This window comes from Pan troglodytes, chromosome 1 (assembly GCF_028858775.2).
Source record: "Pan troglodytes isolate AG18354 chromosome 1, NHGRI_mPanTro3-v2.0_pri, whole genome shotgun sequence".
Lineage (NCBI taxonomy): Eukaryota > Metazoa > Chordata > Mammalia > Primates > Hominidae > Pan > Pan troglodytes.
In genome coordinates this window covers 174285885-174300763 of record NC_072398.2, presented here as the reverse complement: position 1 = coordinate 174300763, position 14879 = coordinate 174285885, and the positions used below count along the sequence as shown (strand labels likewise).

Sequence of the window (14879 nt, the reverse complement as noted above, 5' to 3'; positions counted from 1 at the left end):
TATCTCTGTTTTGGTACCAGTACCATGCTGTTTTGGTTACTGTAGCCTTGTAGTATAGTTTGACGTCAGGTAGCGTGATGCCTCCAGCTTTGTTCTTTTGGCTTAGGCTTGTCTTGGCAATGTGGGCTCTTTTTTGGTTCCATATGAACTTTAAAGTCGTTTTTTCCAATTCTGTGAAGAAAGTTATTTTCCAATTCTGTGAAGAAAGTTATTGGTAGTTTGATGGGGATGGCATTGAATCTATAATTACCTTGGGCAGTATGGCCATTTTCACGATATTGATTCTTCCTATCCATGAGCATGGAATGTTCTTCCATTTGTTTGTGTCCTCTTTTATTTCATTGAGCAGTGGTTTGTAGTTCTCCTTGAAGAGGTCCTTCACATCCCTTGTAAGTTGGATTCCTAGGTATTTTATTCTCTTTGAAGCAATTGTTAATGGGATTTTTATTGAGCACCTACTATGGGTTGGGTGCTGTTCTAGGCATAGGGGATATAATCATGAAGGACAGAGTCTCTTTCTTGTGTTTTTTATGTTCTGGACAGTAAGTAAACAAATTAACAAGATCATTTTAGGCAAAGATAAGTGCTATGAGAATGAAACATCGTGCTGTCACAGAGTGTGACTAGGAAAGAAGAAGGGCTAATTTAGATTAGGTATGAGGAAGCCTCACTAAGAAGATAGGTTTGACCTAAGACCTAAAGGATGATAAAGATCTGACATGTGAAAATCTGGGGACAGAGTGTTTTCAAAGCAAGGGGAAGAGCAACATCAAAGAGGTGAAGCAAACTTCAAGTGTTGTAGGCAAAGGAAGATTATGTACTCTCAGGAGTGGAGTGAGGAGAAGAGAAGTAGTTCAGGAATTCTAAGAGTAGATGGGGACCAGATAACAAAGGGATTTGAAGGCCTTGCTAAGAAATTTGATTGTGTTCTAAATAGGAACTTTTGGAGAGTTGGAGAAGTAACATGATATGAATGTAGTGTAGAATGGGTATGGTGGCAGAAGTAGAAGCAGACAGACCAGTTGGGAAGCTATTGCTATAGTCTACCTGGGAGATTATGGTGGCTTTAACCAAAGTGATAATCTAGATTAGTGTTGGCTAATACAGTAGCCACTGGCCACATGTGGCTGTGTAAATTTAAATTAATTAAAATGAAAAATTTAGTTGTCTGGTCACACTAGCCACATTTCAAGTGCTTAATAGCTGCATATGTTTAGTGACCACTGTGTTGGACAGAGCAGATAAAAAACATTTCTATCGTTGTAGGAAGTTCTGTTCAACAGTCCTAGTCTAGGTGGAGAGAAATGGATGGATTTGATATCTATTTTGGAGGGAGAAGTAATGTATTACTGATGGGTTAGATAAAGAGGAGAAAGAAAGGATTTTTTTTTTTTTTGCTTAAGCAACTGGGATTTTGGGTTTTGGCTTGAGCAAGTAGGTAGTGATAGTGGTGTCATTTTCTGAGATGGAAAGAATGGAAAAGAAACATTAGAGAGATGTGAACATTAAGGATACTGTTTTGGCCATGATAAGCTAAGAATCCATTAGACATGTAAATGGAGATATCACCTATCATCTTTATCTCTCCTGCAACCAGCACAGTAGTAGGTATTCAATAATTACTTGTAGCTCCATAAAGAGGTGACGTTTGAACAAGGTCCTGATGGCTCTAGGAGTCCAAGCAAGAACAAAAGAATGAAAGTGTAAGGAATATGGTGTATTGGGAACAAACAGTCTGGTTTGTTTGGTGCACAGAGTATGTATAGGAAAGTGGAAAAATAAAGCCAGAAAGGCAGGTTGTTGTTTGATCCATTCATTCAACAGATGACACCATTTAGGCACTAGGGATACAGCAACAGACAAAAAGGCAACAACAACAAAATCCTTGCTATTATAGAGATTATATTAGTGTGTGGTCGAGGGGTGGTGGGGAAATAGACAATAAATCCCTTATTATATGTCATATGTTAGACAGTGAAGAGGTGAGGGGATACGCCATGTAGATATCTGAAGGGGGTGAATGTTACACATAGAGGGAAGAGCACATACAAAGGAAAGTAGAAATTCCTGCAGGTCAGAGATCAAGGGAGCAGAATGATCTAGGAGGATTAGAGTGAGAGATGAGGTCAGAGACATAAAGGGCATTATAGGCCATTGTCAGGGCTTTGGCTTTTACTCTTGTCTAAGATGGGAAGCCATTGGAAGGCTTTGATTAGAGGTATGATGTGATCTGACTTACATTTAGACTATAGGTGAGCAAGAGTTGAAGCAGGGAAACCAATTGGGAGTCAATTGCAGTGATCTGTAAAAGACGATGTTGGCTTGGAATACAGCATAGTGTAGTAGTGTTTAGAAGTAAGCATGTTTTGTATGTACTTTCAAGATAGAGTCAACAGCATTTGCTAACAGATAAAATGTGAGTTGTGAGAGGAAAGAAGTTAAGGATGACTCCAAGGCATCTAGCCTTGGCGAAAAAACAAGGATGGAGTTGCCAGTAACTGAAGTGGAGAAGATTGTAGGAGGAACAGGTTTGAGGTGGGATGTTAGGGGGGTGGTTTCAACAATTTAATTTTGGTTTTATGAAGTTGAAATGCTTATTAGACATCCAAGTAGAGATGTAAGTAGGCTGTTGAATAAGTGAATCTGGAGTTCAGGGGAGAGGTGTAAGCTAGAGAGATAAATTTGGAAGCCATCAGCAGACAGACTGTATTTAAGATATTTAAAGCCCTAAGACTGGATGAAATCACCAAGATAAACAAGAAGTCCAAGGACTGGACTCTAGAACACTATGATGCTAACATGTCTGAAAAATGAGGAGGAACCAGTAAAAGACAATGAAAATGATCAGGGAGGTGGGAGGGAAATTAGGGGAATCGGGTATCTTGAAGCCAAGAGAACAAAGTGTTTTAGGAAAGATCACCAACTGTCCCTTTTACTGGTGAATATTGAGTAAGATGATAACTGAGAATTGACTGTTGGATTTGGCAACGTGGAGGTTGCTGTTGTCTTTGAAAAGAACCAATTTATTGGAATGATGAGGGCAAAAACCTGATGTAAAGGGTTTAAGAGGGAATATGAGATAAAAAAGGGGAGATAGTAACTATAGGCAGGAGAGGAGAGACATAGGAGTGGTAACCAGAAGGAAATGAGGAGTCTAAACAAGGTTAGCTTTTTAAAATGGAAGATATTGTAGAATGTTGGTATGCCAAAAGGAGTGATTCAGTCAAGAGGAAGGAATTGATACAAAAGAAAGAGGGGCTAATTATAGAAGCCAAGTCCCTTCGTAGGTGTGGGAGATAATCCAGTGCATAATTGGAGGAGTTAGTCTTTGAAAGTATATGACCGTGGAGTGGTTGGCTGTGTGTGGTGGAAGAAAAGATAATTAGAAATGAGGCGTTCAAATAACTTAAAGGCCATATGTTAAGATATTTTAAGCCTTAAGACTGGATGCGGTTACCAAAGATATGAGTACAGATAAACAAGAAGTCCAAGGACTGAGCTCTAGAGCACTATGATGTTAACATGTCTGTTTATATCACAGATTATCTATAAAGATATCACTTACACCTAAAACAGTGACAGTAGTAGCAATGGGGAAAAAGATATTAATTCAGAATGAGAAGGAGTTAGTAAGAAGATTGATTGATGACTATAATGTGAAAAGGTATTAGGAGGTATTATCTGATGGCCTGCACTTCAAAGACAATGAGATTTTTGAGGGAGGAAGTTTTGGGTAAGAATTTCTTTTAGATCAGAATTCATTCATTACTAGACTATGCAAATTTGCCAGCATTTAAAATTTCATTAAATTAATGTGAATTAATGCATCTAGGCTCTGATCAACAGTGGCTTCCAATGTGTCAGAAAAAGAGACACATTATATGCCTTTGGCTAGAGGTACACTACACTACTTAGTCTTTCAAATGAAAACAAAAATTGCAAAAATGAAACAAATCTGATCATGTATCTAGATTTAAGAGTGGGTTAGAAATTGTGCATTTTGCTGCTATAAAGGATGGAACAACAAAATTCATACTGTGGAATCCTCTTTAACAAAGTAACTGGTTTCTTCAACAAAAGAATGCAAGAAAAAAACAACAGAGATAGAGGAGCAACGTATAAATTAGAAGAGACATAAGAGACAAATGAACCAATTACAATATATTGATTGTGTTTGTATCAATAAATCTTCTGATTGGATATTTGATGACATTCATGGTTTTTTAAATTTATGCATGATAACAATATTTTGCATATTATGCATACACACATATATTTTTAAGTTATCCTTTAGAGACATGTACAGATTTATTTACAAAGGAAGTGAAATCCAAATTCAATGTGAAATCATGACTGAAAACATATACTTTTACAAAGTTAATAACCAAGACATTAATTACCTTAGACTCTAGAATGTTATAGAAAGTTTGACTTATTCTATATGTCCATACATAAATAAGAAAAGTACTGTCAACTCAATAAACATGGGCAAAAGACACAGCATTTTCTACGAATAAATGTATATGGTGTTTTGCAACTGTTGGAGAATATATAAATCCACCAGTTTTCTAAAGATTTTAGCATTGCCAAACTTTCTTTGGAAAACTGTCTTTGGTATTATCTTTTCAATTGGAACATACACAATAACTATGACTCAGCAGTTACACTTATCAGTGTATATCAAGGAGAAAATCTTGCCATGTAGAAGAATGTTCGTGTTAGTCCATTTTTACATTACTATAAAGGAATACTGAAGGCTGGGTAATTTATAAAGAAAAGAGGTTTAATTGGCCCACAGTTCTGCAGGCTGTACAGGAAACATGGTGCTGGCTTTTACTTCTAGTAAGGGTCTCAGGAAGCTTACAGTCATGACAGAAGGCAACTGGGAGCCAGGGTGTCACATGGTGAGGGGGAGCAAGAGAGGAAGGAGGAAGAGCCAGTCTCCTTTAAACAACCAGCTCTCTTATGAACTGAGCAAGAATTCACTTATTACTGAGGCAATGGTGCTAAACCATTCATGAGGGATGGATCTACCCCCATGATCCAATCACCTCCCACCAGTCCCCATGTTCAACGTTGGGAATCACATTTCAACATGAGATTTGGCGGGGATGAACATACAAACCATATTAATGTTCACAGCAGCAAATAATAGCAACATTGTAGAAACAACCTAAATACTCTTTTTTTTTTTTTTTTGAGACGGAGTTTCACTCTTGTTGCCCAGGCTGGAGTGCAATGGCGCGATCTCAGCTCACCGCAACCTCCGCCTCCCAGGTTCAAGTGATTCTCCTGCCTCAGTCTCCCTAGTAGCTGGGATTACAGGCATGTGCCACCACGCCCAGCTAATTTTTTATTTTTAGTAGAGATGGGGTTTCTCCATGTTGGTCAGGCTGGTCTCAAACTCTCGACCTCAGGTGATTCGCCTGTCTCGGCCTCCCAAAGTGCTGGGATTACAGGTGTGAGCCACCGCGCCTGGCCAAAACTCTTTAGTGGTACAGTAGATGAATAAATACAATAGGATATAACAATGGTCAAATCAAATAACTATAGCAAACACAACAATAGGATTGAATCTCAATAAAATAACTGCTAGAATATTACATAGAGCGTGATACCTGGTTTTTAAAGCAAAGAACAGTTTAACATATATATGAATTTGAATTATTCATATATATGAAATATACATATGTAGAGAGAGGGGATACACACACATGCATATGTACATATATAAACTGTATAAAAGAGGTGGGAAGGAAAGGATAAACAGGGTGTTCAGGATGACAGCTGCATTGGGTGAGAAGCAATGGGATGGGGAAGGCGGATCCCTGTATTAATTAGTTGGAAGCTGTTGTCAAGGTCTTGGCCTTTTGTCTGAGTGATGGGTTTGTAGGTATTACATTATTAAAATTAGTAATTAAATAAAAGGTCATTCATGGACTACTGAAGACAAGTGTCATCAACCAAGCATGATTGCTACATTTCTATGTAACTGAGTTCTAACTAAAGAAAAATCTTATGTGTATGTAGCTACGTAAATAATATTCTAAAATCTCAATAGATTTGACCACCAAAAAGGTGTACTCATGAATGTTGATTTTTGGCTAACTTTGGAAAGATTTCTATTTTTTTTGATTTTCATATACTATTTTATGTGGCTATTTCCTAAAAATGCGTATAACTTGGTCAACTGGAAAATGCTTAGGATTTTTCTGGATTATTAATTTATTTTTACCAATTAGAAATGCTGTTTCTGAAAAATTTTTAAAGTACATCAGTTTATTTCTCTGCTGTACTAAGAAAATAATACTGAGAAGTATGAGTGATTCATGATTGAATTTCTTGTAATGCTTCAATATACTTGTATTTTAGACAGCACAAGAGATTTGACTTACTCAGGCCAGGCTTAGAATGTAATCCTGGAATTTGCCTTTTCCACTAAATCCTTAATGTAAAACTGTCTTTTTAAGACGTCTTCCTTCTGAAATTTGTTTCCCTTTGTCCCTACCCCATTGTGGTTAGGGGTGGGGGACAAAGGGAAATTTTATTGGTTGAAGTTTTGCTGTAATTTTGCTATGACTTTTCAGTTTCAGATTACTCTGGTTTTGGCTCTAAGCACTCACGTTATTTAAAAGTGCTAATTTATACATTTACTTAAATACCTACTTTGTTATAGGCACTTTACTAAATACATATTCATTAATCAAATTATTGTAATAATAAAAACATATAATTACAAACTGAGGTGCGTGGTCTGAAGCTCAGGAAAACGCATCTGTGAGTGCAAAAAGGCACCTCACCTGGACTGAGGAAGTGACTTTTAAGCTGAGATCTAAAGGATGATTAGGGCTCAGGTCATAGTATAGGATTCAGGTCAGTGAAAACAGCTTATACAAAGGAGCTGTAGCAGGAGGAGGTACAGCATGACTAACACTGAAAAATGTAGTATGACTCAGTGTTGTGACTCAAAGTTGAGACCAAACAACAGAGATGGCAAGGGCCTGATTTATTCAGGACGTAAGAGCAATGGGAAACCTTTGAAGATTCTAAATTGAGAGGCTACTGGAGATCATATTTGTGTTTGAAGAGAATCTTTATTTAATGTCTGTCTTTCTGGCTGAACTGTAAGCTCCACGAGTAGAGGCACCAACTTTTGATCTCACCGAGTACAATACAAGTAGGTACTCAATAAATGTTGTGTCACCATTTAATAGCTTAGTGCCTGGCAGACAGTAAGTGCTTAGTAACGTTATGGTTTTCATTGCTCTAGACTGGCCTTTAGTGTAAGACAGTGGCTGCTAAGGATTTAGAGGTTTCATGAAATAATTAATTCCAAGAATATCTGTTGAAGACTTGTGATATACTCAGAAATGGCAGCTAAATTTATTTATTAGAATGTCATCACTTCTTTTGTGCCCCATCTAGGATGTACAGAGCACAAAAGTGATTGAAAATTGTTACTAAATCAGACAAACCTACAGTGAGGTGCTACAGTAGATGCACCTGCCCTACAGTATTCAGTTTACGTGATCACTTTGGTGCTTGTAAAGATAGCTTTTATAAAACTATTTCTTCTAGAGTTCTCAGTATAATTACCTTTCCAAAGTTCATTTGAAATAGTCTCAATTCTTCTTCAGTCATATTCGTTTATTTTATATAAATTAGAATACCTTGCCATGTTTCTTCCCAAAGACTAATGATTGCCATTCAAAATATTTCTTCTGGCCAGGCTTGGTGGCTCATGCCTGTAATCCCAGCATTTTGGGAGGCCAAGGCGGGCAGATCACTTGAGGTCAGGAGTTCGAGACCAGCCTGGCCAACACGGTGAAACTCCCTCTCTACTAAAAATACAAAAATTAGCCGGGCATGGTGGTGCATGCCTGTAGTCCCAGCTACTCGGGAGGTTGAGGCAGGAGAATTTCTTGAACCCAGGAGGTGGGGTGCGCATGGCCACTGCACTCCAGCCTGAGTGGCAGAGCGAGACTGTCTCAAACAAAAGAAAAAAAATAACTAATTTTAACGTCTCCAAAACTTGGTTTGGTAAAATTGTGTATAGGGGTGTAAGTTGTAGTTTTTGGGAAAAAAATTTATTTTATCAAATAAAGCTAATTTTTTTTCTTAGTTTTTAATGTGCCCAGCTTTGGATGCCTAGAAGCACAGACACACACACACACACACACACACACACACACACACACACACACACTCTTAATTTTTCATGATGGGAATTGTTTAACATTTACAAAAGTAAAGTGGTGAAACCCCACGCATGTCTTATTCAGCTTCAACAATAGTCAATTCATTGTTTTATCTGCTCCCCCGATTTCCCCTACGCCAGATTATTTTGAAACAAATCTCAACATTATCTTTTTAATCTGTAAACTCTTCAGTATCTACTCTAGAAAATACTTTTTTAAACTCTAAATAACATAAACATAGTATCATCACATCTTTTTTTTTTTTTTTTTTGAAGCGGAGTCTCACTCTGTTGCCCATGCTGGAGTGCAGTGGCACGATCTCGGCTCACCGCAAGCTCTGCCTCCCGGGTTCACGCCATTCTTCTGCCTCAGCCTCCCGAGTAGCTGGGACTACAGGTGCCCGCCACCATGCCCAGCTAGTTTTTTGTATTTTTAGTAGAGACGGGGTTTCACCGTGTTTGGTTTAGCCAGGATGGTCTCAATCTCCTGACCTCGTGATCTGTCCGCCTCGGCCTCCCAAAGTGCTGGGATTACAGGTGTGAGCCACCGTGCCCGGCCTATCACATCTTAATTAAAATAATTAACAACATTATCCACCACTAATCAGCATGTAGACTTTCCTGATTGTTTCATAAATGGTTTTTAAAGTTGGTTTATTTGAATCAGAATCAAAATAAGTCTATACAGCATAATTGGTCAATATGGCTCTTAAGTTACTTTTAACGTATAGTTTATCCTTTCCCTTTTTTTCTTGCATTTTATTTGTTGAGGAAATGGTCATTTTTCACTTTCTGGATTTTGCTGAATGTATCCCTGTAGTATCATATTACGAGTCCAGGAAAATATATGTATGTTTTACAGAAATGAGGTCTTGCTATGTTGCCCAGGCTGGTAAAATACTGACTTTAGAAGATATATTCCACTTAATTGCCAACATGATGCCTATGCTTTTCAAAATCGGTTCCATAAAATCATGTTGAAGATCAGTCATTTTCTTTTCTTAGCACTTTCATGTATGTTCTGTTTTAGTTTGTTTTACTGTCAGTTCCCCAAAATGTTGCCCTGAGCTCAAGTGATTCTCCCACCTTGGCCTTCCAAAGTGCTGGGATTACAGGCGTGAGCCATAGCGTCTGGCCCAAGTATATTTTCTGTTTATCTTTAAATATGTGATACCTCATCTCCTTTGACTGTAAACAAATTTTTGTTTATATGGAAAAATTAATGCTTAACTTAGTTGTTGAAGAGGGAAAGATTTCAAAAATTATGTAAACTTGAAAGGGAGGATCTAAAGGAATGGCCGTGAGCCTCAAGAAATAGAATAATTTTGTAATGGTCCGTGTTTATTGCTCTGTGATTATTTTGATAACATGTAATTTGTTGCCATCTTAAAATATTATAAAACACTGAAATATAACATTGTAGCAAGAGTAGATATACCAGTTTGATTTTGGTTAAAGTAACATACTTTGTTAACTTTTTTTAATTAACAAAAAAGATACCAGGTGATCAGCACTCCAACAGATTTTTTTATGGTAATGGAATATGTGTCTGGAGGTGAATTATTTGACTACATCTGTAAGCATGGACGGGTGAGTAACATACTATCTGGTACACTAAATCTCTAAACTAATAAAAAGGAAAGTATTGGGACATAGAACAATGCAAAGATATCTTCAAGGTTGAAGTTGCTTTTATGGTAATGCTCAACTAAACATGTAGACTGTTAGACAAATTTTCTTTCTTAAAAAGCATTCCTTTTGAAATACTGATTTTAGAAAATATGTTTCACTTAATTGCCAACATGATGCCTATGCTTTTTAAAATCTGTTCCATAAAATCATGTTGAAGGTCAGTTATTTCCTTTTCTTAGCACTTTCACATATGTTCTGTTTTAGTTTGTTTTACTGTCAATTCCCCAAAACATTGTGCACATTTAATAATATTAATTGAAATTTAAATATTTCTGCTTAGCAACAAAGACAAACTTGTCTTTTGACATGTTGAGCTTTGACAAGCTTTTGGTTGGTTTATTTTGTCTGATTTGTTGAGAATTCCAACATAATTCTAGCTTGCTTAATTATATTTAGCCTAATTATGAAATTAAAACTCTCGTCAAATAGATGTCTCAGATTTTTTTTTTTTTTTGAGACAGACTCTTGCTCTGTTGCCCAGGCTGGAGCGCAGTGGCATGATCTCAGCTCACTGCAACCTCTGCCTCCTGGTACAAGCAATTCTCCTGTCCCACTCTCCTGAGTAGTTGGAACTACAAGTGCATGTCACCATGCCCGGCTAATTTTTGTATTTTTAGTAGTGATGGAGTTTCACCTTATTGGTCAGGCTGGTCTCAAACTCCTGACCTCAGGTAATCCACCTGCCTTGGCTGGGATTACAGGCATGAGCCACTGTGCCCAGCCCCAGATATTCTTAATGCAGTTTCTTTTATGCTTGATAGGTTGAGGAGATGGAAGCCAGGCGGCTCTTTCAGCAGATTCTGTCTGCTGTGGATTACTGTCATAGGCATATGGTTGTTCATCGAGACCTGAAACCAGAGAATGTTCTGTTGGACGCACACATGAATGCCAAGATAGCCGATTTTGGTATGTAACTCCAGGGTTGTTCAGAAATGTACTAGCTACCTTTTAAAGCAAAACAACTCATTGAACTAAGAACTTTACATTTCAACCTTGTACGTTCTGTACCATGAAAAGGAATTAGCTGAAATCTCCTCAGTAGCTTTTTTTTCCCATTTAATTAAATTTTCATTAATTTTCATTAAATACACTTTAAAAATGCAGATACCTCTAGAGAAGTTAGAAGGTTGTCATCAAGATAAATCCATTCAATCTGCATTTTCTCCTAAGGAAATGATGCATAACTGTTTTTTTTTTTTTTTTTTTTTTTTGAAGAGAGGGGAGGAGTCCCAGACTTCTTTGAAAATCTCATGAAAGTATGGGCACTTTCCCTGATGAATGCATATAAACCAAGGTACCTGAAAATATGCATGCAGTTGGAAAAAAGCCCTTCTGAATTGATCCACAAAGAGGTCCTTAGGTGTAACGTCTAATAACTTGATTAGAGAACAGTTTTTGTCAGGGGTAAAAGGTACATAAAATGTGATTTTTATACTCCAAACACTTTCTGGGATAAACATACATGGAAAGGATGCCTTAATAGGGTATTTGAGAAAAAGACTAGGAAGTGAGAGATTAAAGAGAAAGAGATAGAAAGGTACAGGCTATTGTGGCCTATTTGTGGTCTATACCTTGTCTTTAATCTAAAAACCTGGAAACTACTTTCTCTATTTCTCTTCCTTCTCTAAATCATGAAACTTATTTATTACTATAGCTCAACTAGATTTTTGGTTCAATAGATTATTTTTTCCATGTTGAATTAAATATTTCTAAATTAAAAACTTTTGGAACATAATCTCTTTATGAGGTGGGGCCCATCTGGTTTCTAATTACAGAATTTAAAGAGGCTTTTGAAAGCATAGGGCAAAAAAGTAGTAGTCTCTATTTTATTCTTTCGACTATGGAAATAGGTAAATAATATTTTGATGTTTTCATGTTTGGGAAAGTTAATATGCTTCAGAATAACCTCATTTGTGATGGGAATCAACATTTTTATTTAGAAAGGAAATTTAGTTTCATTCATATATGTGATGTGCTTTAGCCTTTTGTTATAGTGTAAGCACTCTGAGACGGTCTCTTTCCAGTTAAATGCTTTCCACTGCTTTTTTTAAATAACTTAAAAAAAATGATGTATGGAGTATCCAGGACTTGAAATTTTGCTCATATTTATATGACTTTATCTACTTTTAAAAATATCTAGCACCAAGTAAACATTACTTTTATTTTTAGGATTATCTAATATGATGTCAGATGGTGAATTTCTGAGAACTAGTTGCGGATCTCCAAATTATGCAGCACCTGAAGTCATCTCAGGCAGGTAATAATCAGTGAAGCATAAGCTTTTTGTAATCTTGTGTTCATTTTGATAACATTTAATTACAATATATTCTCTATGGAAGGTAAGATTTTAACATGGTAGAAATGGATTATTCATTTATTTTTCCACTGTTAAAGGGATAATGGTTATATCAAAAAATGTTAAACATTTCATTTAGATGTCATTATAAATATACTTACGAAGTTTTCCCCATTAGAAAAATAACTGAAGTAGATCCTGATTTAACATACCTTTCATTTTACAAAAGTGCAGATAAGAGAGTAAGAATTTGCTAAATTTAAGCTAGTGTCATTTATTTATTAGATATAGTTCTTTAATAATACCTTGCATATTTTCCAAAGTATATAGAGCATTGTTTTATATTTTGTGTTTGGAAAAACAAGATTTTGGGGGAAAATATTGTTTCATGAAATTAAACTACACAAGTAGAGATTGTGTAGTTACTCATATAACTTATTCATTGGTACATTATAAAAATGTTTATAGATTGCAGTGGTAAACTCAAGTCTTTCTACAGTGATCAACGTGTGATTTTAAAAGTTAACAGAATCCTATAAGAGAAAATATGGTTAAAGTATTATTGCAAATAGCAGATAAAGAATTATCTTAGTCCATTTGGGCTGCTATAAGAAAGATACAATAAAGGTGATAGCTTATAAACAACAGAAATGTATTTCTCACAGTTCTGAAGTCTGGGAAGTCCAAGATCAAGATTTGGTATCTGGTGAGGGTCTGCTTCCTAGTAGACTACTGTATGCTCACTGTAACTTCACATGGTGAAAGGGACGAGGGATCTCTCTGGGGTCGCTCTTAGAAGGGCACTAATACCATTCATGAGAACTCTGCACTAGTGACCTAATCACCCCCCTAAAGTCCCCACCTCCTAATACTATCTCCTCGGGGGTTAGGATTTCAACACATGAATTTTGGGAGGACATAAGCATTCAGTCCATAGCAAGGAGTTTGAACAATACAGCAAGTGATGTAAACAATCACCATTTTTTATATAAACAGATTATATTCTTTTCATTAGAATAGGAGAGATTTACTTTGTTACCTCAGACCCAGGTTTGAGTATGGTAATATGCTATCATGGGAATTGTAATGCTGTAGAAACGTAAGAGAAAAAAGGAATAATACTATAAGCATAGGTTATCTGGATCAAAGATGATTTTAGTCATGAGTTAGGAAGTGATGAGAATGGAAGTAGTAAGTACTCAGGATAATGTGATACAGGATAAATACTGTCTACACAGTACTAATTAAGTACTTTAATGTTTTAAATCTCTCTCTATATATAATATATTTTATATATATATTATTATTTTTTTTTTGAGATAGAGTCTCGCTCTGTCACCTAGGCTAGAGTGCAGTGGCACAATCTCAGCTCACTGTACCACCTCCTGGGCTCAGATGATCCTCCCACCTTAGCCTTCTGAGTAGCTGGGACTAAGATGTGCACCACCATCCCTGGCTATTTTTTGTATTTTTAGTAGAAACAGCGTTTCCCCATGTTGCCCAGGCTGGCCTCAAACTCGTAGCCTCAAGCAATCCGCCCGCCTCAGCCTCCCAAAGTGCTAGGATTACAGGTGTGAGCTACCGTGACCAGCCTTAATATTCTTTAAAGGTGTGCCAGGGGTAGAAATTCTATTATATGTATACATTATATGTATGTTTTCTTTCTTGTAATAGTTCTTTGGGAAAAAGATTTAACCTATACACCATAGTATTTTTTCAAGTTTGTGGTCATCTACTTTGTTTCCCTCAAAAATCAACCACAGAAAGTATTATATGTTTTAATTCATATGTTTCAGTTAAATGAATTTGTGACAAATAAAAATACCCTATTCACTTGGCAGGCTTGAGTAGTAGTTGGCTAGCCCCATTACTCTCTTTGGGGAACAAACACTGAATATTGGGGAGCAGCCATGGACTTCATTAAAGACCTTGGAAATAAATATGTACTGAATGTAGACTACCTATATATAGAAGTAGGGTACATAGAGAAAAAGTGATACTTGCATTTCAGGTTTGTGTTGTCATCTTTTTTCTTAGATTGTATGCAGGTCCTGAAGTTGATATCTGGAGCTGTGGTGTTATCTTGTATGCTCTTCTTTGTGGCACCCTCCCATTTGATGATGAGCATGTACCTACGTTATTTAAGAAGATCCGAGGGGGTGTCTTTTATATCCCAGAATATCTCAATCGTTCTGTCGCCACTCTCCTGATGCATATGCTGCAGGTTGACCCACTGAAACGAGCAACTATCAAAGACATAAGGTGATTTTTCTTTTTGTTTCTGTTCTGCATATTTTCTCATAGGAATAATAATGTTAATTAAATGATTCTCCCAAAGTCTCATTTCCTGCCCTCACCACCTCACCCCAGTACTCGTGCTTCAGCCACATTGAACTTGTCCTTGTTTCTCAAACGTAACATAGATTTTATGCCTTCATATCTTTGTTTATATTATTCACTTTGCCTTGATGCCTTTTCTTGTTTCTTTTTTGACCTGATAGACTTCCATTCATCCATTAAAGTTCATGCCACCCCTTTTGTGATTTCCACACGTGCTTCCATTTCTGTTTTATCAACATTTTGTTCATGCTTTTATTATTTAATCCTCATCCTGTATCTAGTTATTTCTCAGTGTGTCTTTTTTCTCTCTTAAATCATTATATCAGGGTAGAGAGTATGTCTTATTCATCTTTG

General features: G+C 36.6%; 1 protein-coding gene across 6 annotated transcripts in view; it reads left to right on the top strand.

The window, feature by feature from the left end:
- Positions 1-14879, top strand: part of PRKAA2 (protein kinase AMP-activated catalytic subunit alpha 2) — a 70038-nt gene that overhangs the window by 36382 nt on the left and 18777 nt on the right. For 5 of the 6 annotated variants that reach the window (XR_010153841.1, XR_010153840.1, XM_009458687.4 and 2 more), the window contains 4 exons: positions 9694-9787; positions 10651-10795; positions 12059-12146; positions 14223-14447. Coding sequence is in view for 4 of the 6 variants with exons in the window: in XM_009458687.4 (XP_009456962.1) it covers positions 9694-9787; positions 10651-10795; positions 12059-12146; positions 14223-14447 (552 nt within the window). In the remaining 2 variants the exon portion in view is untranslated. The remainder of the gene's footprint in view (positions 1-9693; positions 9788-10650; positions 10796-12058; positions 12147-14222; positions 14448-14879) is intronic. The other variant, XM_054683428.1, reaches the window with a different exon arrangement.